The sequence below is a fragment of the Thunnus albacares genome, chromosome 22 (assembly GCF_914725855.1).
Source record: "Thunnus albacares chromosome 22, fThuAlb1.1, whole genome shotgun sequence".
Classification (NCBI taxonomy): Eukaryota; Metazoa; Chordata; class Actinopteri; order Scombriformes; family Scombridae; genus Thunnus; species Thunnus albacares.
The window spans coordinates 27,000,035-27,025,063 of NC_058127.1; the positions used below are offsets into that span (position 1 = coordinate 27,000,035).

Sequence of the window (25,029 nt, forward strand, 5' to 3'; positions counted from 1 at the left end):
TGATGATATATGCCAGAATACAGAAGGCTGTATCTCAGAGCCACCTGTTTATTCCTATGTTTCATATAAATAAACAGGCCAAGAGAATAGATGGATTAAAGCATGGAGGATATATAAAAAATAAATTGATCTATAGAGCATTTTTATCCAGTGTGCCAGTGTAGTGTTTCTCTTTAAGGTCTACAGGGTTAGACAGGTGTACAGATGAGATCCATAAAGACAAAGCGGTCACGAACAGGTCCACATCCAGCAGTGAAACAGCTTTCTCAGGCTAATCTCTAATGGTGTTGAGCAGGCTGTGTGCTGCTGATCCAGACCTATTATCTAATTGCTACTGCAGCAACACTGACTGGGCATAACACATCAATTTCTCTCCTCCTCCTCCTCTCTTTCTCTCTCTCCCTTCCTCCCATATCTGCTGTGTAATTTGTTTTTTCTCTGTCCCTGACTCTCTGCTTACTAAGACACTCTGCACACACTGTATTGTGCACATTACCAGGCATTGTCATACATTTACTATTTATTCACATCACCATTTTCTTATTTGTTTTCTTATATTTTCTAATCAAAATGGATCTGCCCTCCAGACCCCACATAACCTGGTCCACGTTCTCCCCTCTAGTAGGTGCTACAGAGCTCTGTATGGCAAAAGAACTTCACTTTCCACACATAATTACAAATATGAGATGTTAGATCATCCATGTAAAGTCTAAAAACAATTCCTTTGAAATAAATGCCATACCAAATACTAACCTACTGTACCTACTGTACTAAAACTGTATAATATCCACATTATGCAATAGCATGTATCAATTTACCACATGCCACATGCAGTTGCATAGTGTTCATCAATACACACACATGAACCACCTCTGAATATAGACTAATTTTTATAGTACTCATGCAAAAAGAGTTTCAGCATTGCACTGCCAGCACTATTGAACTACTTGTATAGGACAGACCACAAGCCTGTTTATACAAAATACAGTAATAATTTGACCTGTATGATACTGTAGGTTTGCTGTCCAGTACAGTTGTTATCAGCATGTTAGCACTGAACAAGAACAGTATACAGGCCAAATTCTTACTGTTTATAGTGACTATATAATATACAGTAACTGTTGAACTCACAGGATTTGTTGTTACTATCCCTTACAATAATCAGCACTCCCTTGATGTCAGAAGGGGTAATCACTTCATTGGGGTCATCAGGTTGGCACCGATTCTTTGATGATAAGCCCACGACACCTCCAGAAGGCTCAACTACAACACCTGGCATCCCAGGTGCGCCCCTCTTCCTGTAGGTTGATGTTCATCTTGCAGTCCAGCTCAGGTCCTTTCTCTCCAGCCAGTTGCTGCTACACTCTGAAGCCTCTGACCTGGTTGCTTGCCATAGGGCCTGTCCTCAAACTCCCATCTCTTTCAGGAGCCCAGTGGTTGATTTGGCCATAAAACCTCTGCAGCCCACCTACACCAGTAGCACCTGTGCTCTCCAGCCACACTTCACTACTTCATCTGATATGTGTACATATTTCAGCCTTTTTCATTCATACACTTCACCCACTGCAACCTCAAAAGGGACAGGTAGCTCCACGATGCATAGGGACCTCTGTGATGTAGACCACAAGACCAGTGCCAGCCTGAGATTGGTTGTGGATGAGCTTCTGGTCTATACCCACCTGCATCCTCCAGTCATGGACTGTGTCCAGCAGGCTTGATTCCCTTCTTGTAGTAAGCCTTGGGAGTTGCCCTGCTGGTATGAAGGCAGTGGTGTTAGAGAAGCTAGTTGTTTGGGGAGTTAGGGCTTTGGCAACAGTGCTCCTTTTCTCCAGGATAATTACCAGTTGCCAGAGAATCTGGTTGTGTCTCCAGGTATAGTGGCCTTTGGAAAGACTTGTTTTGCCGCTGGTAAGGATGTGCCTTAGAGTTGCCAATTTTTGGCAGAGTGGAATATACTATACAGTGTATGGAAAACAATATATATATTCATATATATTTGCCTATACAATAATTAAAATAGTTTGCAGATCTATTGCCTTTATCATGCTTTTATTTGATAGTTGACAGAAGAGAAAACCAGTAATGTAAAGAGAAAGAGCAAGGGGGCTGACATGCGACAGAAACCTACAGTTGGAATCAAACTGCAGACGTGACTACATGGTGCAGAAAAATAGCTTTCAGGCACAATTCCTCCACTGTTGTGCATGTGGTGAGTTGCGATGGTCCTTCGTCAATGTCTGCAGTACATGGAGAAGAGCAGGGCTGTGCTGAAAGTTAAAATTTCTTGAACTTTGACCCAAGCTGTGTTTGTGAGTGCAGCTACTGGCTGAGAGCTACTGCTTGTGCTGCAACTGAAGATGGAGAGCAAATTAATGAGCGTTTCTAAGCATTACTACAATGTACATATTGTAGTCTGTTGGTCTTTGAAAATGTAATTTGTCCTGATAGTTAGAACAGACCACAAGACTATAAAAACTGTAAAATGTTACCAACAAACCAAAGGTTTTTGCAAATTTCTGTTTGCAAATAACTGAACATTGTTTTTCTATTATAATGTAAATACAGCTTTAGACCCTGAGGTCATGACCCTAATGCCCCATGTTTGCTTATCTTTTTCTTTATTCACTTATTTGTCTATATTTGTGTCTTTTTGTACATTTGTCCTTGACCCTGTATTGAAAGTTACTGACACAGTCAAATATCCATGTATTTCATGTATCAAATTCATTTTTATCTGCAGAAACACACACAGTATAATGCAGTCCATACAACAGCACCCTGTCATTTTATTTACCTCACAAATGGAGGCTGTGATGTTTATATGTAAATATCTAGCTGATAATATTTAATAATGTTGATAATAAGGTAATATCTGTGCCTGTGGCTCATAGATATGATCTGCTGATATTGTTTCAAATAAACAATTTGAAAACCACTTGAATAATAACCACTGGAAAAGCAGCAAAAGATTCAGTGGTATTGAAATAAATGAATGCTCTAAATAGATCACATTTCTGCCTTTCAGTCGCACAGACATTTTTAGCAACCATTCAAACCACCAGAGAGAAATGCACTTTTTTTCTCCCCTACCATTCAAAGTGTTTTAGAACCTCTTTATTGTAGTTCTTCAGCCATGTGGACAGGCAGCATCTGTGGCCTGGCTGCAAGCTCACTGAGTGCATTCAAAGCATCTTTACAACAAAATATAATGGAAACATGCTTATTGCACTGTGCAAGGCTGTGAGCAAAAGACGACATTTACTCCAATTACTTCTCCAGATAATGCTTTACTGAAGACAGACATTTTACTCTTGAATATATTTCAACATACAGTAAGTGGCCCTGATAGTGTTTATTAGTGATTTAAAAATCACATTCAAAAATCTAAAACGTGTGCAGCATAATTTCATTAATAGCAATGTATACATATTGCATGAATTATTAGTGAAGAAAGACTGATTGAAACGTGTAAAAACACTGTTATTAGTTTTAGAACATTTGGAAAAAAGGTCCTCTCACAGCAGATAGGCATGGCCTTTCACTTACTGTACTATACTTTATGCTATTACATATGGGCCTGCTCATATTGAAATTAAATTTGGGTTTACTGAATTATTTAGGCACAATTTAGCTATACATATTTGATAATTGTGTGTTCAGATGTGCACCATGTAGGCCTCATCACTTTTAGACTTCAACTTCCCTCTGGACTTTAAATTCTGTCTCAGATTATTAATATATTAGTAGTAGTATATATTAGAGTATTTTTTTCTATTTGGTGCCTTTCTTGCTTTATCAAATCTTCTTGTCTTTCCTCTACTTTGGATTTGGATTTGGTGGATTTTTGGATGAAAATGTGATTTATTGTAATGTTTCTCTCATCTAATTCTGTTTCACTGTACAATCGTGTATGTGGAGCTTGTGATCACATGTAAAAAATGTTTAAATTAATAGCAAACTTTTAGTTGGTCAAGATCTCAGTTGTTTTTTTGTGCAGCAAGCTCTTTCTTCATTTTTGAACATTAATGTTGTATTTTAAGTAGTACATTAAAACTCAAAGTAAATGTATTTTATCTTAAAATTTGACTCTATTAAAAGTCCATTTATATGCTATAGTTTTCAGTAGTGCATATCCAGTAGATTAAAAGTAAGTAGCATGTACACTATAATAAACTGTAAAAGAATATTTAACTAGTAGATAGTCTACTAACATTACACTTAACTAATTAAACAGATTTTTAAGGGATGGTCAGCATGATCATTTAAACTTGCAGTAGAGGTGCATGCATACATGAACATGTTAGCACAAAGACTGCAAGCAGTGAGAATGTGGTAGCATAGCTCTATGTAAACCACCATATTTTATAACTTGATTATGATTTTATTGATTAATATGAATACTTGTGATGGAAAGATACAAACATTTCAGTTCAGGAACTTTTTTATTTACATAAAGTGCATCTAGCATAACTGTAATAGTGCAAAATCATATCTTAAATAAAAGTAATCCTTAGTTCAGTAGGTAGTAAGTATTCCAGGGAGACAGCCATTTTCTAAGGTGTCCCAGTGCCAAAATCATCCATCTCCAATATGCATACCTATATCATGTTCAGGGTCTGCATTGGTTGTGAGGCAGGGTACGGTTCTGGACAGGTTTCCTGAATGCACTATTAAAAGCTGTGAGTTTTTTTTTTGCTCACTGTGACTGGAAATGTTGCCACAACACTTACTCTTCAGCAGCAGCTAATAAAATGAATAACTGCCCAGTCATATCAGCATTTAAAGAGGAACTCCACACTAGATTTTAGGAGGAGGAAAAACATAGCGGCACTGACCTCTGTGGGTTGAAAGGTATACGTCTGTTGCACTTCTGATCACATTCAACATCACAGCTGGATGTGCTTGGTGTGATCTGTTATCCCTGTGACCCAGCTGTGATAAAGAATGGTACTATAGTGCAGAGGTACCCTACTGCTGTTCAGTGCATTGAAAAAGCATGTTGTCACCACTAGTCGGCAGCGCAAGCTGGATTATTTGTCTGGGTGAAGTTACTCTTTAAAACAGTTCAATCTTGGCCCAAAATCAGTTCATCAAATGAAGGTCTGTTCCTCATTCTGGTATGACCAGGCACTAATGTGTGCAATTTAACAACCACTGACAATAATGACATTAATGTGGCTAGGAAACAATTTTAGACACATCCTTTAAAGGCCCTTCTGTGGAGAGCCTCAACTTGTCCAGGGACCAGAATTGGAATTATGAACTTGAATTATCTAATGGGAATTTAAACTTGACAAGATATGGCCTTTCATTTAATTAGGATAATCTTAAAGCTGCACTAATCAATGTTTTTATATGAACAATGGATCAAATGACGGTCAAGTGACAGGGGTCACTCATAGTGTTGAACCCCCAGAGAATTATTACCAACTCTGCAGTTCCCCTCAGCTCCACAACTCCAAATGAATGCTGACTAAATATAAAAATATAAAAACTGATTAATGAAGCTTTAAGTATGTATTTAGAAATACTATTCAGAATGTTATTTTTCATTGATGTTGTTCATTCATGTTTTTGTCAGAATTTCATACTTTTGTCATACTGGAGTTTACTACTATATGTTTTGACCTCTGTAGTTCTGAGCAACCCATGTCACTATACACAATAATAATGTTCCTGTTAACGCTGTCTGTCTGTTACAGCATTATCATGCATTTGTAATCATCAATCATTATATGTATTTGCATTAAAAATAACTTGTTTTTGATTGTCACTAAGAGGAAATTGTAGATGTCTTTTATGATCACATTTAGAGAGTTTTCTACCATTCCAAATTTTTGAGAAAAACTCTCTACATATATAAACAAAATGTATCATCTATTATCACTAGAATCACAAACTTTGCATGGCGATTATTTCCACTTCATCTTGCCAACATGAAAATAAATCAATCAGTTAAACAGTGATGTAAACACCTAAAAACAGCCGTTATAAATACACTGATAAAGCAGCAAAGAGATACAAGAACAAGTGGAGACAGAGTCGACAGCTTGACAGAAGACTTTGTCCAAATGATGCAGAGTCAAGACTCAGTTTTCGTTCTACTGCTCAAGCGTCCCAGGATGTCCTTCTCTGAGGCCTGCCGATCCTCATCTGTGCCCAAAATATGAAAGACAGAAATGAAGTGAGAATTAATAAATGAATCAAAGAAAGAAAAAAATATGATAAATGGTTAAACTAATTAATGAAACGCCATTCATTACGCTTTCTTTGTTCCAATGAAATTTTGATACCAAATTTATTAATGATAGGATAACAACACCAAGCTTGTGTGTTTCTGTGGATATGCACTGACCGGCTGGTTGGAGGAGAGGCCTCTGTGGTGAAGGGCCGGGCTAGCAGGCTGTTGGTGTCCAGCATTAGAAAAAGAAAGAGTCGTAGTTAGAGTATTATGTCTGTATGGTGGATCTGACAGTGAATACTCAGTCTCCAGTCCATTTATAATCGCTGATGGGTTTGATTGTCTGTCGTCAGTATCCGAAGATGGTCGATTCAGCTCGTAGAGAACAGGTTGTCTGTAAACACTCGAGTCCTCTCTGTAGATGGCTGATTCGTCATTTGCATAAGAGGGGTTGTTGTAATCTCCTATGAATAGCAGAACAGTAAAGGGTTATTGGAGATTCACATACAGAAAAAATGTAATTTCATGCCTGGAGAGGTCAATTTTAGTTATATAGCCAATATCATAAATCACAAATGTTTGCCTCAACGGGGTAGAGTGGCCATCACACAGATGTATACAACAAATTAAGAAGTGGTTCTTAAGTGGTTCTTAAAGCTTAAAGCTGTACTATTTAATAGTTTTATATTAACAATCAATTAATAGATCAAATGACTATGTGTAGTGTAAAATGGATGAGTTCATAGTGATGGTTTATCATCAACTCTGTAGCTCCTATCAGCTCTATAGTATTTAGCCTGTATTTAAGCCTGTATTAGCTCATTGTTTTGGTCTACATGGGACCAAAAGAAAAACAATTCAGTTTTAAATTTTCATTTTTGGAAGCAGTAGTCAAGTTGCACTTGCATTAGCTGATTGACACCAGCTGCTTCACAATAACTGGCTTATTCATCAGCCATTTAGCTACCAGCTGTCTAGTGACGTTAAGTCATATTCATGCAGATGTGCAACACTGCCATTATAACCTGAGACCTCACAATATCATTCTGCCATTAACCTCGTTCTAATACTGTTTGCTGCTGCAGCTCCATCAGCTATCACAACCTCCTGTCTGTGAGATTTAATGTTTATGTATATGTTTTTTAACAGGCTTTTGTTTCAGCATAATCATCATCGCTCCTCAGATTCTTTGAATGCTCCTTCAAAGAGAGGTCTTTCCTACCAAATTTGACTCTAAATGAAAACAGGTTGTGCACATTGAATAATAAATCAGATTTAAGGAAGTCCTTAAATTTCATTTTTCTTGCACATACTGTACATATACTAATTTTCTTTTATTTAATGGGACCATCAAGTGAAACCATGATTTTCTGTCTGTTGTCTGTGAGGATTCTCAGTCATCCAGGTCATGGTTATCCAAGGATGGTCGATTCTAGGGCAACTGGACTTAGTTGTAGATACTTGAGGACAGTTCACCTCTCATCCAAGGGGCTTCTTCTGTTCTAACTGACTGACGGGGAGTCTCAGGTATTTAACTTCTGTGGGGTCATTATCAAGATTGTATCATTGATACTGCTTGGTTCGTTTGTGCTCCTGGCTGTTGTAATGACAGTCGTTAAGAGTCGTTGGAGTCACCTTAGGCCAAGTGTAAATGACAATCCAAGTTGTCACATGAGGCCAAATGTGAGTGGTAGATAGGGTCCTGTTTACACCTGGCATTAACACGCATCTCGGGTGAACCGATCACAAGTGGACAGCTCTAAGTGCAGGTGTGAATGCACCCAAGACGCATTGAGGACACACTGAGATCCGATCACTCAGACCACATTTGGAGGTGGTCTGGGCCGCATGTGGTCACATTCTTTTCCCGTTCCTCTAACCCGTTTTCATCTTCAAATCAACAATTGGAATAGAAATTAAACCAAAACAAGAAAATAACTTGGTTTTCGTTTGTGTTTCTAAAAAATATTTCAGAAGCTAAATGTTTAATTCTGTTTCCTCTGGATAGTTTCCTCTGTCCTGTCAAGTTAACTACAGTTTTTAGTTTTGCTGCCCTTCTCAACATAATGAGCTCAGGATTTATTAGGAGGATGGCTGCTTTACTCCAAACAGTTTCACTGTATGAACCTGGACTGTGTGTGTAACAGCTGACCATTTGGATGTGTAGAAGAACACAGAACATTAATAAACATTATATGTCCTGTCAGCGTGTCTGAGATTTAAATAATCAATGAAGTTACGCTCCTGTGCATAAATGTGCACAGCGTCTCAATCACAAGTGGTCACCCAAGATGCATATGGAGACGCATGTTAATGCCAGGTGTAAACAGGGCCTTCGTCTCTTGGGAAGGGTTGAAAGGACAGCATTGTAGGTGGGGAATAAGTGGTGTCTCCCCCTCAGTTGAGGGATAGATTCTCTACTCTGAAATAGATCACCTCTTTCACTCCTCTTTCAAACCGTCTGTCCTCCCTATCCATAATATGTACATTGTTGTCATCGAAAGAGTATCCTTTATCTTTCAGGTGTGGGTAAACTGCTGGGTCTTGATGTGAGGAGTTGGCCCTCCTGTGTTGAACCATGAGTTTGTTTAATGATTGTTAAGTTTCCCTGATATACAAGCCTGTGCATTCCTCACTGTATTGGACTGCGTATACTAGATTGCTTTTCTTGTGTTTGGGTGTTTGGTCGTTCGGGTGGACCAGTTTTTGTCTTAGTGTGTTGCTGGGTTTGAAAAAACACAGGGATGCAATGTTTGTTGAAAATCCTCCTGCGTTTCACAGATACTCCAGACATGTATGGAATGATGATGTTGTTGTGTTTATTCTTCTTTTCTTCACCACCCACAGTATCAGCATTCTTCCTGCATCTTGTGGCTGTTTTCACAAAGGTCCAGTTAGGGTATCCACAAGCTTTAAGCGCATCCTTCAGGTATTTGTGCTCCCTCTCTTGGGCCTGGGCACTTGTTGGTACATTATCAGCTCAGTGGCGCACGGTTCTGATAACTCCTAGCTTATGCTCCAGTGGGTAGTGAGAGTCAAAGAGTAAGTATTGGTCTGTGTGTGTGAGTTTCCTGTATACTCCAGTGTGGAGGCTCCCGTCCTCTTCGATGTGTACAGCATAGTCAAAAAAGGCTAAGCTGTTGTTCCTGAAATCCTCTCGTGTGAACTTGATGTTACTGTCCACTGATACAATACAAGCAGGGATCCAGTCAGGAAAGAACAACAAGAATAAGTGCCATAAAGCTAAGTTTGAATCCGATAGGATGGAGGTGCCAACAGGCAGTGCACAGAGGCAATGTATAGAGTGCATAGAATGCATAGAAGCAGATTTTTTTTTCTCTCTTCCTTCAGTCCTTTAAATGCAGAGTTGTTCGTGAAAGAGCTGAGTCTTTAATCTTTGCTTAAAGATTGAGAAGGACTCAATTGAACAGAGTTTGGTAACTCGTTCCACCACCAGGACACTAAAGAAGAAAAGAGTCTGGCTAGCGACTTAGGGCCCTGTTGTGGTGGTGGTACCAGGTGCTTTTCATTGACAGAGTGTAGTGAGTGGGAGGGAGTGTCGACCTGATTGAGGGAGTTCAGGTAGGCGGGAGATGTTTTAGTTGCTATTTTGTTAGCAATTGTCAGGGTTTTGAATTTGATGTGGGCAGCAACTGGGAGCCAGTGAAGGGATATGAAGCGAGGTGACATGCAGCGAGGTGATGTGCTGTTTTGGGCTGGTTGAAGACCAGACGTGCCGCCACGTTCTGGATCATCTGCAAAGGTTTGAATGTACATGTGGGGAGGCCTGCTAGTAAGGAATGCGTGATATTTTATGAGAGCCTGTACCAGGAGTTGTGCTGCATGCTCAGACAGGTTGGGTCTAATTCCTGATGTTTTACAGGGCAAATCAACACAACCGAGCAATTGAGGCCACATGAACCTTAAAGGTTAGTTGGTCATCGATCATGACATCCAAGTTTTGGGCAGATTTTGTGGGCATGAGTTGGGTTGATTTGAGTCATGTCCATAAATTTAAACCTTATCCTTGGGTGCATTGTGAGGCCTTAAATCAGCACTAATTCACATTTTTTATGATGTAAAAGATGTCTCCAGTGATCACAAACAGAGAGAGAGAGAGGCAAAACTGCAGTTGCCCTCAGCTTTATAGAGCTTTTTAGCTTCTTTAGGCCCTTTTTTGTTTAGCATGCAGCTGTTTTCAGTAAAAAGCTCTGGTAAAGACACTGTAAGCTACCCAGTGAGAAGACACAGTAAGAAAGACACAGTTAGTTACTAGCTGGTGAACATAGCTAAAGAGTCGGGTATTTTTCACAGGAGTTGGTGGAGACCAAACCAGAGCTAAAGGAGTGTCAGGTGTAGGATGTGTAAATAGGCAACCATTTGCTAACACAATTAATAAAACAACTTTATAAGGCAATAACATGTCAATGTTGTGACCACAGCTTGTTCCCTGAATGACCAAAAAACGAATGAATGTAGCTTTGATGATGTCATACTGTGCCCATGGATGAAATGTGTCTGGTATGTCCTCCCACTACTGCATTCATAAAGATCTGCTGAAAGTCTTTCGGATAGTGTACACACCATCTCTACTTTATTTCCAACTCTTTGCACTTGTAAAGGAAGACCTTTACACCAACATGTCATCATTTCCTTCAGAGGATGGCAACTTTCCCAATGAACTTTAGTTCACTGTAGATCATTAACCATGTCTTCAGCAAGCAACCAATCAGACTGACGCTCAGGGCTTGTATTTCTGAGTTTGCTTTACAGTATAAACTATATAAATCCTATAGTATTGGGTGCTGTAATTATATCAGAATGTGCACAGCACGAGTTGCATACCCAAAACAGACTGTAGGCTTCAGGAAAGAAATACTGGTGTGTTTGTGTGTGTGTGTGTAATTAATACTATACATTACCAGCATTGTGAATGTCACTGTTTGATCTGGACCACTCAAAGTCCTCAGTCAACCACTGGTTCACCAGCTGCACTTTAATGTCCCTTTTCCTGCAGACACAGCAGAGCAGGTTTTATCATATCAGCTTTCATTACAGAAAATGTGTGAAAAAAATGCTATGTCTCCAAAGGCAAAATTAACTGCAGTTCCTGCTCCAAACATTGTAAAACCCTGTTTGACTCATGGTATGATGAAAAATATTTAATTGTGAGCTCTGGTCTCTAGGATTAAAGCAACACTCATTCACCACCCCAACTACCACACCTAGCTTTTCACATCACTACATAACTTCCTCCATATGCACTGAATGTTGACATTTAATGTAAATCATGTTGCAGAATCATTAAATATGGCTATAATTCCTAGGGAAACTGGCCGAGCTAAAATGATGGTGTCATATTGCTGTATGTTACTGGTAAAGATATTTGAACTGCTTTAAGCAACACATCACTTCGATTTTTTAAATAAGTTGTAATGTGTTGTTGGAAGTCACCATATTCTAAAGTGATACACACACTGGCTATGTCACATAGCATTATGTCATTTGACCCATAGCACCCACTGGACACACTACACAGAGAGAAATAGTCAGAATACAGAAGCTGAGATGTGCCAATCTGGAGAGAAAATAGGATAAAACTGCTGTTTTTCGGGAGAGTTGATGCATGTCAATGCTAGGAAATAAAACAGTGGCATATTCTGACATGTCAAGATGCAAAAGAAAAGATGACAACAATGGGTGCAGGGGATTTGACGTGTGTCATACTCCGCTGGGGTGTGTTGCCCTTTATTTATTAGGGACCGAGCCCAAAAGGCAGGGGACTACTGTAAAACAGGTAGACCTCTCCTAAGGGCGAGGACCCTATTGTTTTTCGTGCGTTTGTTTGTTTGTTTGTTTCTTTCTTTATTAGTACACCACTTAAACCCTAAATTTGACTCCCTAAACATGCTCAAAAGCTCACCAAATTTGGCACACACATCAGTTCTGGTGAACAATTTGATAAAATGTAAAAATTATCTCCTAAAGTGCCAAAATATGCTCTCTAGCGCCACCTATGTAACTAATCTGGCTGCCACGGCCCGTAGGAATGTCGTAGAGAGATCAAACCAAAACTCAATTATGACACCCCAGACCTAAATCCAACAGGAAGTCTGCAATCTCAATTTCAAAATAAGACTTTGACCCAATTTTGGACCCCGAACAAACGCTATACATTAATGGTATCGGCTTCAAACTTTAATACATGACTTATGACACTGTGCTGAAAAAAAGTTGTTAAAAACTTTGTAATAACTCGAACGGTTTGGATTTTTTAAGCCCTGAAAGTTGAAGTGAAACATCACTCTTACAATGTAAATCAATGAAGAGGCAATCTATGGGCATGAACTTTGTGTCAAACAGATGCTTTTGACGTCTAAACTATAAGTCTGACCACTTTCAAACATGTATCAATGGATTCGCAATGAAATTTCCTACTAAAATATGATTTTTAATGTAAGATTTGGTCAAAGAAATGGGATTTATGAGATTTCACAAAAAGTGTACTCTAAAACCCTCCTCTCCAACTGCTCCTGGTGATGTCACTCCCTCAGTACTGTGAAACATTCCACAATACACACTCATTATAAAATCACAGGAGGAGCAAGAAAAGACTTTAAAATTCACACTCTAATATCTCAAAAACAGTAAAAGATAGAAAACACATGTAAATTCAAGATTTGTAGGTCAGTCTCATGACTCATTTAAAGTTCAAATGAAGTCTGTATCTTAAACTATGTGGAAGCAGTAAATGTTCAAAAAGGTGTGGGTTCGCTCACACTCTCCATTCAAATATATGAGTATTTTTCTGTGTCCAGCTGCAATTACTTATTGTCTCTACACACCTGACAGTACACATTTCAATCAAACTTTCAAAATAAAAGCACACCATACTTGTAAGAAATATCCCTCATTTTTAAAAAGCAAAATGATCTGATCCTGATGGATGAGTGTGAGGTCCCGACCAACGCTGCTTGCAGCTTTAATTTTTATTGTTTTTCTGTTAATATAACAGTAGTGCTGGCGTTACTGTTTTTTGTAGCCCCTGTGTGTAGTTATTATAGTGTCTTCTTAATTATTCTCATCGTATAAGATTCAGCTCATTATCCTTAGGATCATCCATACTGGATGATATACTCCTCACAATTTACATCTGGTGCGAACATTCATTGCCAGAAAAGTATCTCTTGTATTTTTTATTTTGCCAGGTGGATTATAAGAGTGTGAAAGTGGAGGTGATGAGGTCTATCGCAGTTTACCAATGGAGGTGCTGAAGACAGCAATGTTTAACACCACACCTAGGGGCTTTAATGCACTATGGTGTCACTTTAAATATAGGTTCCAAATATGACTTATATTTCATTGTTCATTAGGTGGTCAGCTATCCAGGGGTGTGGTCAGAACTGTCATTTTATTGTATTGAGAGGCACTGCTGATTATATTTAATGCTTATGACAGTAAACTGAACTGAACTAAAACAAAAGTTCTGAAGCATTTTATCACATCTTCATGTTCTGATTAATGTCAGTGCACAGCTTACCTCTTTTGCCTTTGTTTGTTCCTCAGTAAGAAGGCAGTCAAGACTCCCACTACCACCAACAGACAAGCAAAAGTCACACTTAACCCAGCATAGAAAGCAGTCCTCTGTATGGGGAGGCTACAGTCATCACTCAAGTACCATGTCGATTCCACGTTAGGACACCTGAACAGGAGGAGGAACAAAGTTATACAATAGAGACTGTAAGGTAGCAAAAACTAGCAGTTCTTTAAATTTTCATGACACTGAACCCTATCTGATATGTCAGTCTCAGGAATCCATATAAGAGGGTCCTGAATAAAGTTTCAATTCAGTTCAGATCGTTACTGTCCCACAATAGGAATTTTTTTGCTGCAAGGCAGCATAAAAAGACAAAAACATGAAACATAAAAAGCACAAGGAAAACAGTCACATGAAGAATAAGAAAAATAAAGAAAAGTTTATTATGAATCAGAATTGAAAGCAGTTATTGCACTAGGGATAAATTAAAACTTAGAACCTGTTGCATTTAATAAAGTTGGATGATATGACATAAATCTGAAATTGTACAGTAGGTTAGAAGCTAAATCTGTTGTAGGTTAGCTTTTAGCATAATTTTACAAATTTCAAATCCTTTTTGATGATTTAAAGATCTACCTCTTAAGTAGTTAAGGTTTCAGTCATGAGGCTAATTTAACCTTCAAATGTACAGTGAATAGTGCAGCAACTGTGATATTTTTCTTTTGCTCTTTTGTGCTGTTTATGTAAAGTATGCCCTTAAAAGCTTTCATAAATGATTTACACTTTTTGCACGCAAGGATCTTACATTTGTCCTTTTGTTGTTTTTCCCTGGGCCATTTTGGAAACTCGTTTTTCCTCATTATCTATTATATGGATACCATGATGTTCAGTGCACTTTTTTTACATTTGTTTTGTTTTGTTTGTTTTATTTAGCAGTGAGGGTGCATAAGATTGTGGCTTTGGCTTTAAAACAATGTTTCTGTTGGTGTTATTACTGTGCCTGTTTTTGCGTAAATGACTTTTTCTCTACAATAAAATAATGAATGTAATTGAATCTATCTCATGGTCTAGTTGCAGTGTATTGAGCGAGCAATTTTGATAAACTTAATACCACAAAAACAGGAACTTGTTTCACAAGACAGAAGCCCATCTCTTACATTAAATCACAGGGAAACAAGTTTTTATAGTCTCTGTATTTTTTGTGTGCTTGTCAGTGTGATCGACTACTTAGAGCACTGATACATTTGCTTTTTACCTTACACATTCACATCATAGCTACCCCGCCTATCCTGCATTCCTTCAGGGTATTGGTTATACACATAACACATTCAAAAAAGGGTTAGATTTAGCGGTTTGGGTTAGGGTAAAGATGAAATTAATCGCATGAACAGTGGGGTCAGTATATAAGAAAAAAAAACTCAAACCACAACCGCAATGGAAGAACGTGTTTAGTTATGTTTACATTGTGTAAAATCAGAGGTTCTCAAAGAAGATATTCCAGTGTTGGCCAGGGATGATTTGGCCCCAATCTGCCATCCAGTGGATATACTTTTTGATGATTCCAGAGGAGTGGCTGCACTGGGAGTGAGCTCCTGATTACATCTCAAACTTGGACCCAAAAAAGTGGAACATTTTGCAAATTAACACTAAAAAGTCTTCAGAGAGGACTCTATAGAAGAAGTAATAGCATTGATCAGCAAGAATAGAAGAGAAAACATCATCTTTGGATATATTTTTCAAATCAAAACAACTAGCTAGCTGTCAACTGCTAACTGCTACCTGCTGTTACCAATATTCAAAAGGAGATACAGCACTAAAGAAGCTAACAGAATAGTATTTTTTTTTTTTTTTAAAAACAAGAAGAAAACTTAAAAGGATCCTTGCTGGTAATGTAATCCACGTATGCTGGAGCCTCTTTATGCACCTTTGACTCAAGAAGTGATGGCATGTGACTGGTGGTCACTCATCAGGATGGGGAGATGGTCAGCTCACCCCCCCCGCCGACTCTGCTACCAGGCCAGTCCAGATTTTCAAATGTAAACATCAGATTAAACATCAAGTAAGACCATCTGAACATCCATCTCAACATCGAAGGAAACGGTCCTGGCCACACAGATCCTCTGAGGTTCCTAATCACCCGGATGGCAGCCTTTTCGCCCCACTGAGGTCGAGAGGAGGTTCTGGGTGCACCGGGCCGGTGCTGAGGGGCTTAAGAGGAGCTTCTACCCTCTTGCCACTGTGATCCTGGATGGGATTGCTACATAGGGCTGTCATCGGAGGCTGTTTATTGTACCACAGAGCATGCCTGTCAAAAACTGTGTCAAGTTCAAAGCAGTGTTTCATCAGCAAAAACACCTGGGCTGTGTTTCATGGAGTGCTTTTTGGACTACTGTTGGTACTCATTGCTGTATTGCTTGTGCGTGTCTGTCTGGCCAGAGCAATCAACATTGATGGAAAACAACTGGGACACCGAGTGCTTGAGCTTGGGACAAATGCTGGCTCATGGCCAGTTGATGCCCCTACAGTGAGTTTTCATCATAACTTACTGGGATATTTTGCAATCTATTCCTCTGTCCTGTGGCACAGACGAGCCCAGGTACCAGAACGAATCACCGATCCAGTGGACCGGTCATCTGCCACCCCATTTTGGAGAATAGCAGGTCTCCTCTTCATGCTGATCCTGCTTTCCAGAGATGTTCAGCTAAATCCTGGACTAGTGACCCCTGCAGTGCTGCAGAACTTCGATGCTGATTTGTGCCCGAGTGTGTCTGGTGCCAGTGATGAATGAGCAGCAGTGATTTCCGAGCCGGGCTTCTCCCTTAACAGACTAAACTTTGTTAACACAAGGCATGATGTCTAAATGAATAACTTTTTGCTACCGGGCAGTGGAAACCTTGACTGTTCCAGTGTCTCTCTCACAAAACCGGCTGCTGACACCACTGTGTGTCGAAACCCTCCAGTGAGCAATCATGCAAAAGTCTCACGGGACCCGAAGCTGAAACCGAGGGGGCTATTCGGTGGACGTTTTAACATCAGAAGCATTCCTGCAAAGAGCAATCAGCTAACTCATCTTGTGTCTGACTCAAATCTGGACTTTCTCTGTTTGACTGAAACATGGTTGAAACAAACAACTCCTGCGAGTGTGTTCACGGTGCACGGATACCAATGTTTCAGAAGAGACAGACCTGGTGGAAGAGGAGGAGGGGTGCTTTTTTATGTGAGAGACAACATCAAATGTGAATGTGTGGTTTATAATGCGGGTAACACGTTAGAATATGTTGGGATAAAAATAATGTTATCGCAAATGTCTTTTAACATCATAGGTATCTATAGGCCCCCTTCTGCAGATGACAGTTTTTATGATCAACTCACAGAAGTCTTGAAAGAGTGTAATCTCAACAAAGAATTATTACTTATGGGTGATTTTAATGTGAATTGGGAGGAAAAAACTAAGAGGAAAAAACTAAAAATTATCACAGAGAAATTCCAACTAGAACAACTAGTAAAAGGCCCAACTAGGATTGCAAAATGCTCCTGTACACAAATTGATCTGATATTTACTAACAAACCAGAAAGGATAACTAAACGTTGTAATTTAATCACTGGTTTATCAGATCATAACCTAACCCTATGTCTGAGAAAACTGACTAGACCACGGCAGCTAAGACAATGATCCTTCAATGCATACCCAGAGCTAGGCAAGAAGAATTTATCAATGAAATTAACAGCTTGAACTGGGATCATATACTGTCCTCTGATGATCTGGACTATGGGTGTAATACTTTTACTCACAGAATCAACTCTGTGAGGGAAAAATTTAATGTGAGGATACAGATAAAATCTAAAAATAAAAACAATTTACCGTGATTAATGAAAATTTGTGGAAACTAATGAAATCTAGAGCTGCACTAAGGAAGGCAATTAAAATTAGAGGAGACACTGACATGCTGATTTATAAAGGTTTAAGGAACAAAGTTATCCAAGAGCTAAGAGAGGCTAAATCTTGTTTTTATCTCAATATTTTGAATGAGGCAAAAGGCAACAGTAAATTGATTTGGAAAAACATCGATAATCTCACAAGGAAGGACTTAAAATTTTTAGGAGATTTTAAACTCAAAGTACAGGGAAAGTTAATTGAGGATCATCTTACTGTTGCTTCTGTCTTTAATATTTTTTTTCTTGAGTCTGTATATGAGTTAGGAAAAAAAATTACAAAAAGGAAACTGGATATTGTTCCTATAGATGCTACAGGCCAGGATTTCGAGCTGCTAGAAACTAAGGAGTTACAAGTAAACAAAATCATCAGCTCCTTAAAAAGGTCCAAAAGTAGAGATGCTTTCCAATTTGACACCATGTTTGTCAAATCCCACAAAGATATTTTACTAATTACTCATTTAATTAACTTGTCTTTTTGTCAGGTCATTTCCTGATGGCTGGAACATTGTCATTGTCTAAAAACAACTAGACCTATATTTTGTTGAGCTGAGTGCTTACATTATCCCAAATGTTTCCAACAAGTTTTAAATCTAGAGAAGTATTCATTTTAATCAAGGTAATGGTTACTTAAGTTGCTCATTTAATTAACTTGTCTTTTAAACACAGCTCCTTTCCTGATGACTGGAAATGAGCCATTGTCACGCCTATTTTTAAATCTGGAGACCGCCTTGAAGCCAGTAACTACAGACCAATAAGTATACTGCCAATACTCTCAAAGGTTGCTGAGGAAGCTGTCATTAACAACAACTGACAACATTTCAACATTTCTTAATACAAGCAATTTTGGTCTACGTTGTATGCAATTTGGCTTTAGAGCAAATCATTCTACTGAAACTGCTACCTCGCACTTAATAGAGCAAATTAAATCAAGAATTGACAAAGGAGGAGTAGTTGGTGCTGTATTTTTAGATCTGCGTAAAGCATTCAATACAGTCAATCATGATGTTTTAATATCGAAACTCTCTAAATTTAACTTCTCATCTAGAGCACTAGCATGGATGTCTTCATATTTATCCAATAGGATACAATGTGTTAAAGTTGGTGACACACTGTCCAGCAACATGTAGTGCACAATGGGTGTTCCATAAGGGTCAGTGTTAGGTCCCCTATTATTTAGCCTATATATTAATGATCTCCCTAAACAATGTCATGATTTAGAACTACAAATGTATGCAGATGACACCGTTTGTACACACATGTGTAGCTGCTGCTGCTGCTAAGCTAACAATTGTATTGGAAAAAATCACACATTGGCTTGATCAATCATGTCTGAGTCTAAATGTAAACAAGACAAATGGCATGTTTTTCTCAAAAACTATGGTACAAAGTCTTGCTGCTGATATTTTCATCAAAGGTGAAAAAAATGACATAGTTACTGATTTTAGATATCTTGGTGTGACACTGGATCCTTATTGGAACTTTAAGAAACATGTTAAAAAACAGTTAAAACCATAAAGTACAACTTAGCAAATTTTAGCCATATTAGAGACTGTCTCTCTTTGGACGCAGCCAAGATATTTATGCATGCTATGACTATTTCCCATATGTCTTATTGCATCACATGTTGGGGGCAGGCTGGTGAAACAGCCATAAAACCTCTTGAGTCCTTATACAAACAAACTCTAAAAACTCTGGACAAAAAGCAAATGCATTTCCATCACTGTAGGGTACTGGAGAAATACAATTTACTGAGCTTTGACAATTTTAGATTATTCTGAAATTTGTTTCTACACTCGCTCAGTAAATTCTATTAGATCCTCCAGAATATCCCCTATACAAGATTGTACTATACCATTTCGTTGCACTGCATTTGGGCAGTCAGCTTTCTCTGTGAAAGCCACAACTCAGTGGAATGCCCTACCTGATGATATGAAGAACTGTAGTTCTATCAATGCAGGCCAAATTAAAAAATCAACTAAAGACGAATCAGCTGTGTGACCACTGAGTCTAGTTTACATTATTAATTTCTAATTGACATTGTGGGTGTATGTGATGTGCTGTTGTGTGTAGCTTTGTATTTTGTATAGTGTGTTCTGTGTATTTTTTTGTTTGTTTTTTGTTTGTTTTGTTTGTTTTTTTTGTTTGGTTTTTGTTCTTTTGTTTTTTGCTTTGTACTGTTTGTTGTTGTGCTGTTGTATGTTTTGATTGTGGGGGACTACGGATGCAAATTAGCTTTGAGCAAACTCTGGTGCAATGCATCTTTAATGTTTAAAACTACACTGTCCCAATCAATAAATCAAATCAAACAAATGAATACTCACACAGAAAGTAGCAAGAAGAAGCAACTATTGTATGTGAACAATCCTGTTCACATTACAATTTCCTATCTACATGTACGCAATATTACAAGCAAGTATATCTTAGGCATTCACTAGAAGCACTGTGAGACAACTGACAGCAGAGTCAACTTACCTGCAAAGAGGTCCAATGTCCTTGTACACTGTGCACTTTCCGTTGTTGTAGCATCTTTTATAATGTGAGTGTTGACTTCTACATGCAGTCACACATACTATCTTTCCATCAAGTTCCACAGATTCGTAGTATTGAGCAACATCTGGATCTTCAACAAACTTTTCACAGACAGCTGGTGTACATCAGGAGAAGTCAGAGAAACAAAGACATGAAGAGTTAAATAAGTTTACTCTTATGTCCAGCTTTGCCAAATATGCATTTGCATTTAGTGGTAAACCTCAATAAGTCTTTAGGTCTTATAGGCTTTCATACTATAATGAAGGCCTTCTTAAATTTGTGTATACATACAAAAACATTTAATGGCTATTGCTATAAAAATGCCAGTGGGCATACGAGTATCAAAAAAGGGTAGTGTTATTGAATTCTTCCGAGAATGAACACTTGAAAGGTACATGTTGTGATTTTGTTATAGTGTCAAATAGTGTTCCTAAATCCCTATAATTTGTCCCATTTCACTGTTAATATTTTTAAGCTTAGCAAAGGTCCCGATTGAAATATTTAAATTTAATACTGATCAAATACTTTACACACACACACACACACACAGACACAGACACAGACACACACACACACACACACACACACACATTGTGGTGATACTGACATCCAAAATCAGCCGATGTTTTATTCACTGTAGGCTGAGCTGTTACGTTGAAATCAGGACATTCTGAAAAGTCAAAAAAAAAAACAACAATTATAAACATATAAACTATTTTTGATCAGAAGTAAAAATGAAAAATTAGGAAATGGGTCACATAGTGCCAAAGTTGTAACAAAAAACTTCAAACACAACATTTGTCGGTAATCAGAGACCTTTTGGCCACACTGGTGGAATGGCTCTCGAGATGGCAGTTTTGGTCCAGATTGAAATATCTCATCAAATTCTGGATGAAATGCCATGAAAATCAGACCAGACATTTGTGGTTTTGAGTGAAATGTCTTGACAACTATTGACACTCATGTCCTTCTCAGGATGATTTGTCATATCTTTGGTGAACTTTTAATCTCTTATTAGGTCAAAATTTTGATTTGTTCAACACTTTGGTTTATGACTAAATAACGGCAAAACTAATGACATTTCCATCAGCCTCAGCCGTACTTTGCGTTTGCTCCTAATTAGCCAATGTTAGCATGCTAACATGAAACATGAAACATAAACTAAGATTATGTCCATGGTTAAAAAAAAAAGTTTCACATCAGCATGGTCACATTGCTTTGTGAGCATGTTAGCATAGCAACCATTACCATTTTTACACTTACTTCACCACAACTTAATCTAAAACAACTTTTATCTATCTGACAATTTGGTATGAGCATTGCATCCTCGAACAAGATTGTTTTTTATCTTAATAAATGTTTTGCAACTGTACAGTATGATTATGTATTTTCTGTCTTACCTCCTGTGCAGTTCACAAGGGCATCAAGTGCATCCTTAACTGCTTCATAGTCTTCCGTATATAGCTGGTTATGGCTAGCGTTATTTGGAATCCTCAGAACCACGTCATGTGTGACATTTACACTGAGGCAGACAGAATTTCACACATGTCAGTATAGTGAAGGGGTGCTCGAAAAATATAAAAAGGTTAGTGAGATTATTTAATTGCTTCTTCTGTTTTGGAGTCTTTTCACAATATCATTTGTGTGTTTTATTCTTCTTGTGTCCATTGATTCAGACAAAAAAAAAATTCTCAAAACTTTCTTCACTACAGAGCTGTGCACCTTAGAGAGTGCAAAAAGCACTATTCTCCAATGCAATTTAAACACACAAAACTTCCAATTGAAACTGAAACGAGATGTAAACCAATAAAGGGGTTAACATGTTCTTTTAAATCAATACACTTACTTAGAGCCACATTTAATGTAATAGTTTATAGTGTATTGTTAACATTTCTAACTGCTGTATGCAGCAAAAATGTCATGTGGAAATTATAGTAGAACTGGATTTTGTCGCCTAATGTGATGGTGCACATACAGTATTTCACCTGTACCTTCAGTCATACTTAAGCCAAAAATATTAAGGTTCAACAACCCAGACGTTTGACATTTATTGGTGAAAAGCATGCACTGAACTCCTCCTCTACTACAGTATTAGATGGGCTTTTGTGCCAGCTGATGTCACTTTCAATCGGGAAGAGTAGATTGTAACATCACCTCTGGCACCAAAGATCAGTGAAAAACAGACAGCTGTTCTCATGTTTGGAGGTACAGCAATCTAGGATGAAACAGCCTAACTGAAAAATTTGCCTTATGCCAAATAACTGGAATTATCCTTTACACATCAGATCAAACAGTCTTCTTAAAGTCAGGGTGCAAGTGGAAAGTTACCCTCTGGTTATTATGGATCTGATTTTTCAAACAGTTATGGTGTCCAGTGCAGCTTTACACAACTGATATTCATTATATCCTGACTTCTAAATTATTTTATTTTAGCGTTGCATCTTTTAAGTGTTTTTCTTCTCTTCTTACCCTTTTGCTCTTGGTGTGATACTGTAGATAGCCATGGCTTTACCCCATAATTTTATCTGAAATAAAGAGAGAGCAATTAATGACCAGTTTTTATCTCTGATCTCTGATTCAGTGTACTGCTGGAAAGGTGTTTGGCTCGCTTTACCTCTTCCACAGTGTTATTTGAGAATCTGACCAAAGGTTCTCCACGGCTAAGAGAAAAGAACAAGAGAGAAACTATCTTAAGAAAAAAAAACTTGGTAATTTACAGCACTGTTACATTAAAAGTATGTGCAAACACAATCAAATTACATTTGTGTCTATAGAGATTAATTCAATTATTATTTTTTTTGTTTCCAAACATTCCAAGTACATTACCTGACACTAATTACCACCACCTCTTGAAAGTTTGCTATCTTATTATCCTCGTAATATTTGTTCATCTGAAAAAAGACAAAATAAAATACATAATGTCTTGAGTGCAGCACAGGAAATTTTGTTTTTCAAGATAATTAATCATATTGCACAGGTAAGATAGATAAAGGCACCAAAGTTGACAAATAGGCACAAGTGATTTGCTTTATAAATGTGATGTCCCTTCTTGGGCTGGGTAAGATGTGAATATCTTTAGTCCTAACCTGAAATGTTTGGTGTTGCACAGTAGGATAAACTCCTCACGGCACTTCACATATAACCTAATCACTTACAAAGGCATTCTGACATCAATTAATTACTCACGATCATCAAATGTACAAACTACAGTCCAGTGAATATTTTTATTTCAACTTGGCATTCCCTTACTAGGATGAATATTATAGAAGATTAATCTAGAGTGCACTGACATCATGTTATTTCTTCATCTGTTGTCCATTGTCATGACAACTTTCTGGCTTGGGTATTAAGTTAGGACAATATTTGACACTGACCCACACTGCTTGTGCATATACTATCAACTATGAGCCTAATGCACTGGACCACAAAGTGCTTTCTCCTGTCTTAACATTATATGTAAAAAATATTTTTGATTGGGTTATATTGCTTTAAACAAGCATGCTGTATCCATGTATCTCACCTGTTTGGTGAAGTTTCCAACAAATTCTTTGTATTCACGTGATGATTTATTGTCATATTTTTCATTGTATTCCTCATTGATCACCACATTGACCAGTACTGTTCTGTTGATTTTCTCTAAAAAGAAAAATGTTAAGGTGTCAGTTAAAGACTTTAAATAACACTTTACAAATTCAAAAGATTGTGTTTGTGAGTAACCTGATTTACCTGGATCAACAACATTTTCAATAAATTGGTTGGTGGTGGTGATTGGTGGTTCAGTTGGTGGTGTTGTTGATGGTTTGGTTGGTAATAAAGTTGAGGGTCCAGTTGGTGGGTGTGTTTGTGGTGTTGTTGACATTGAAGCTGAAGTGTGATCAGTTGATGATGTGCTATCAGTTGCCCCACTTGTAGCCTCAGTTGTACCAGAATGAGTGCCATCAGTTGTTTCAGTTGTTAACATTGCAGCAGAAGTGTGGCTTTTATCTGTTGATAAAGAGGCCTCAGTGGAGTCAGTTGTTGCCATTGTTTCTGTTGTTGTGGTGTCGTCAGTGGAGAAAGTTGTATCAGTATATTCAGTTGAATATGTCGTTCCAGGTTGGTTAGAGGTTACCATGGGACTACTTGACTCATCTGTTGAAATTGAAGCTGAAGTTGTTGGACCAGTTTGGTCTGTTGTGGAAGAGGCTTCAGTGGACTCAGTTGTTGAATATTCATCTGTTGTACCAGTGTGATCAGTTGATGATGTGCTATCTGTTGCCCCACTTGTAGCCTCAGTTGTACCAGAATGATCAGTTGTGGCTGTGCCATCAATTGTTTCAGTTGTTAAGATTGCAGCAGAAGTTTGGCTTTCATCTGTTGATAAAGAGGCCTCAGTGGAGTCAGTTGTTGCCATTGTTTCTGTTGTTGTGGTGTCGTCAGTGGAGAAAGTTGTATCAGTATATTCAGTTGAATATGTCGTGCCAGGTTGGTTAGAAGTTACCATGGGACTACTTGACTCATCTGTTGACATTGAAGCTGAAGTTGTTGGACCAGTTTGGTCTGTTGTGGAAGAGGCGTCAGTGGACTCAGTTGTTGAATATTCATCAGTCGTACCAGTGTGATCAGTTGATAATGTGCTATCGGTTGCCCCACTTGTAGCCTCAGTTGTACCAGAATGATCAGTTGTGGCTGTGCCATCAGTTGTTTCAGTTGTTAACATTGCAGCAGAAGTGTGGCTTTCATCTGTTGATAAAGAGGCCTCAGTGGAGTCAGTTGTTGCCATTGTTTCTGTTGTTGTGGTGTCGTCAGTGGAGAAAGTTGTATCAGTATATTCAGTTGAATATGTCGTGCCAGGTTGGTTAGAAGT

At 38.2% G+C, this 25,029-nt stretch overlaps 1 protein-coding gene across 1 annotated transcript; it reads right to left on the reverse strand.

Moving 5' to 3' along the window:
* Positions 1 to 4,443: 4,443 nt before the first annotated feature.
* On the reverse strand, positions 4,444 to 24,061 carry LOC122973698 (mucin-17-like). Its single transcript, XM_044341410.1, has 12 exons — positions 23,910 to 24,061; positions 23,704 to 23,819; positions 23,010 to 23,074; positions 22,798 to 22,843; positions 22,653 to 22,708; positions 21,584 to 21,705; positions 20,791 to 20,853; positions 20,127 to 20,298; positions 13,722 to 13,883; positions 11,104 to 11,192; positions 6,356 to 6,645; positions 4,444 to 6,153 (listed from the first exon to the last, which is right to left on the reverse strand). The coding sequence occupies exons 1-12, from the start codon at positions 24,040 to 24,042 to the stop codon at positions 6,109 to 6,111; spliced, it is 1,359 nt and encodes a 452-aa protein (XP_044197345.1). The 5' UTR covers positions 24,043 to 24,061; the 3' UTR covers positions 4,444 to 6,108.
* Positions 24,062 to 25,029: the final 968 nt, after the last annotated feature.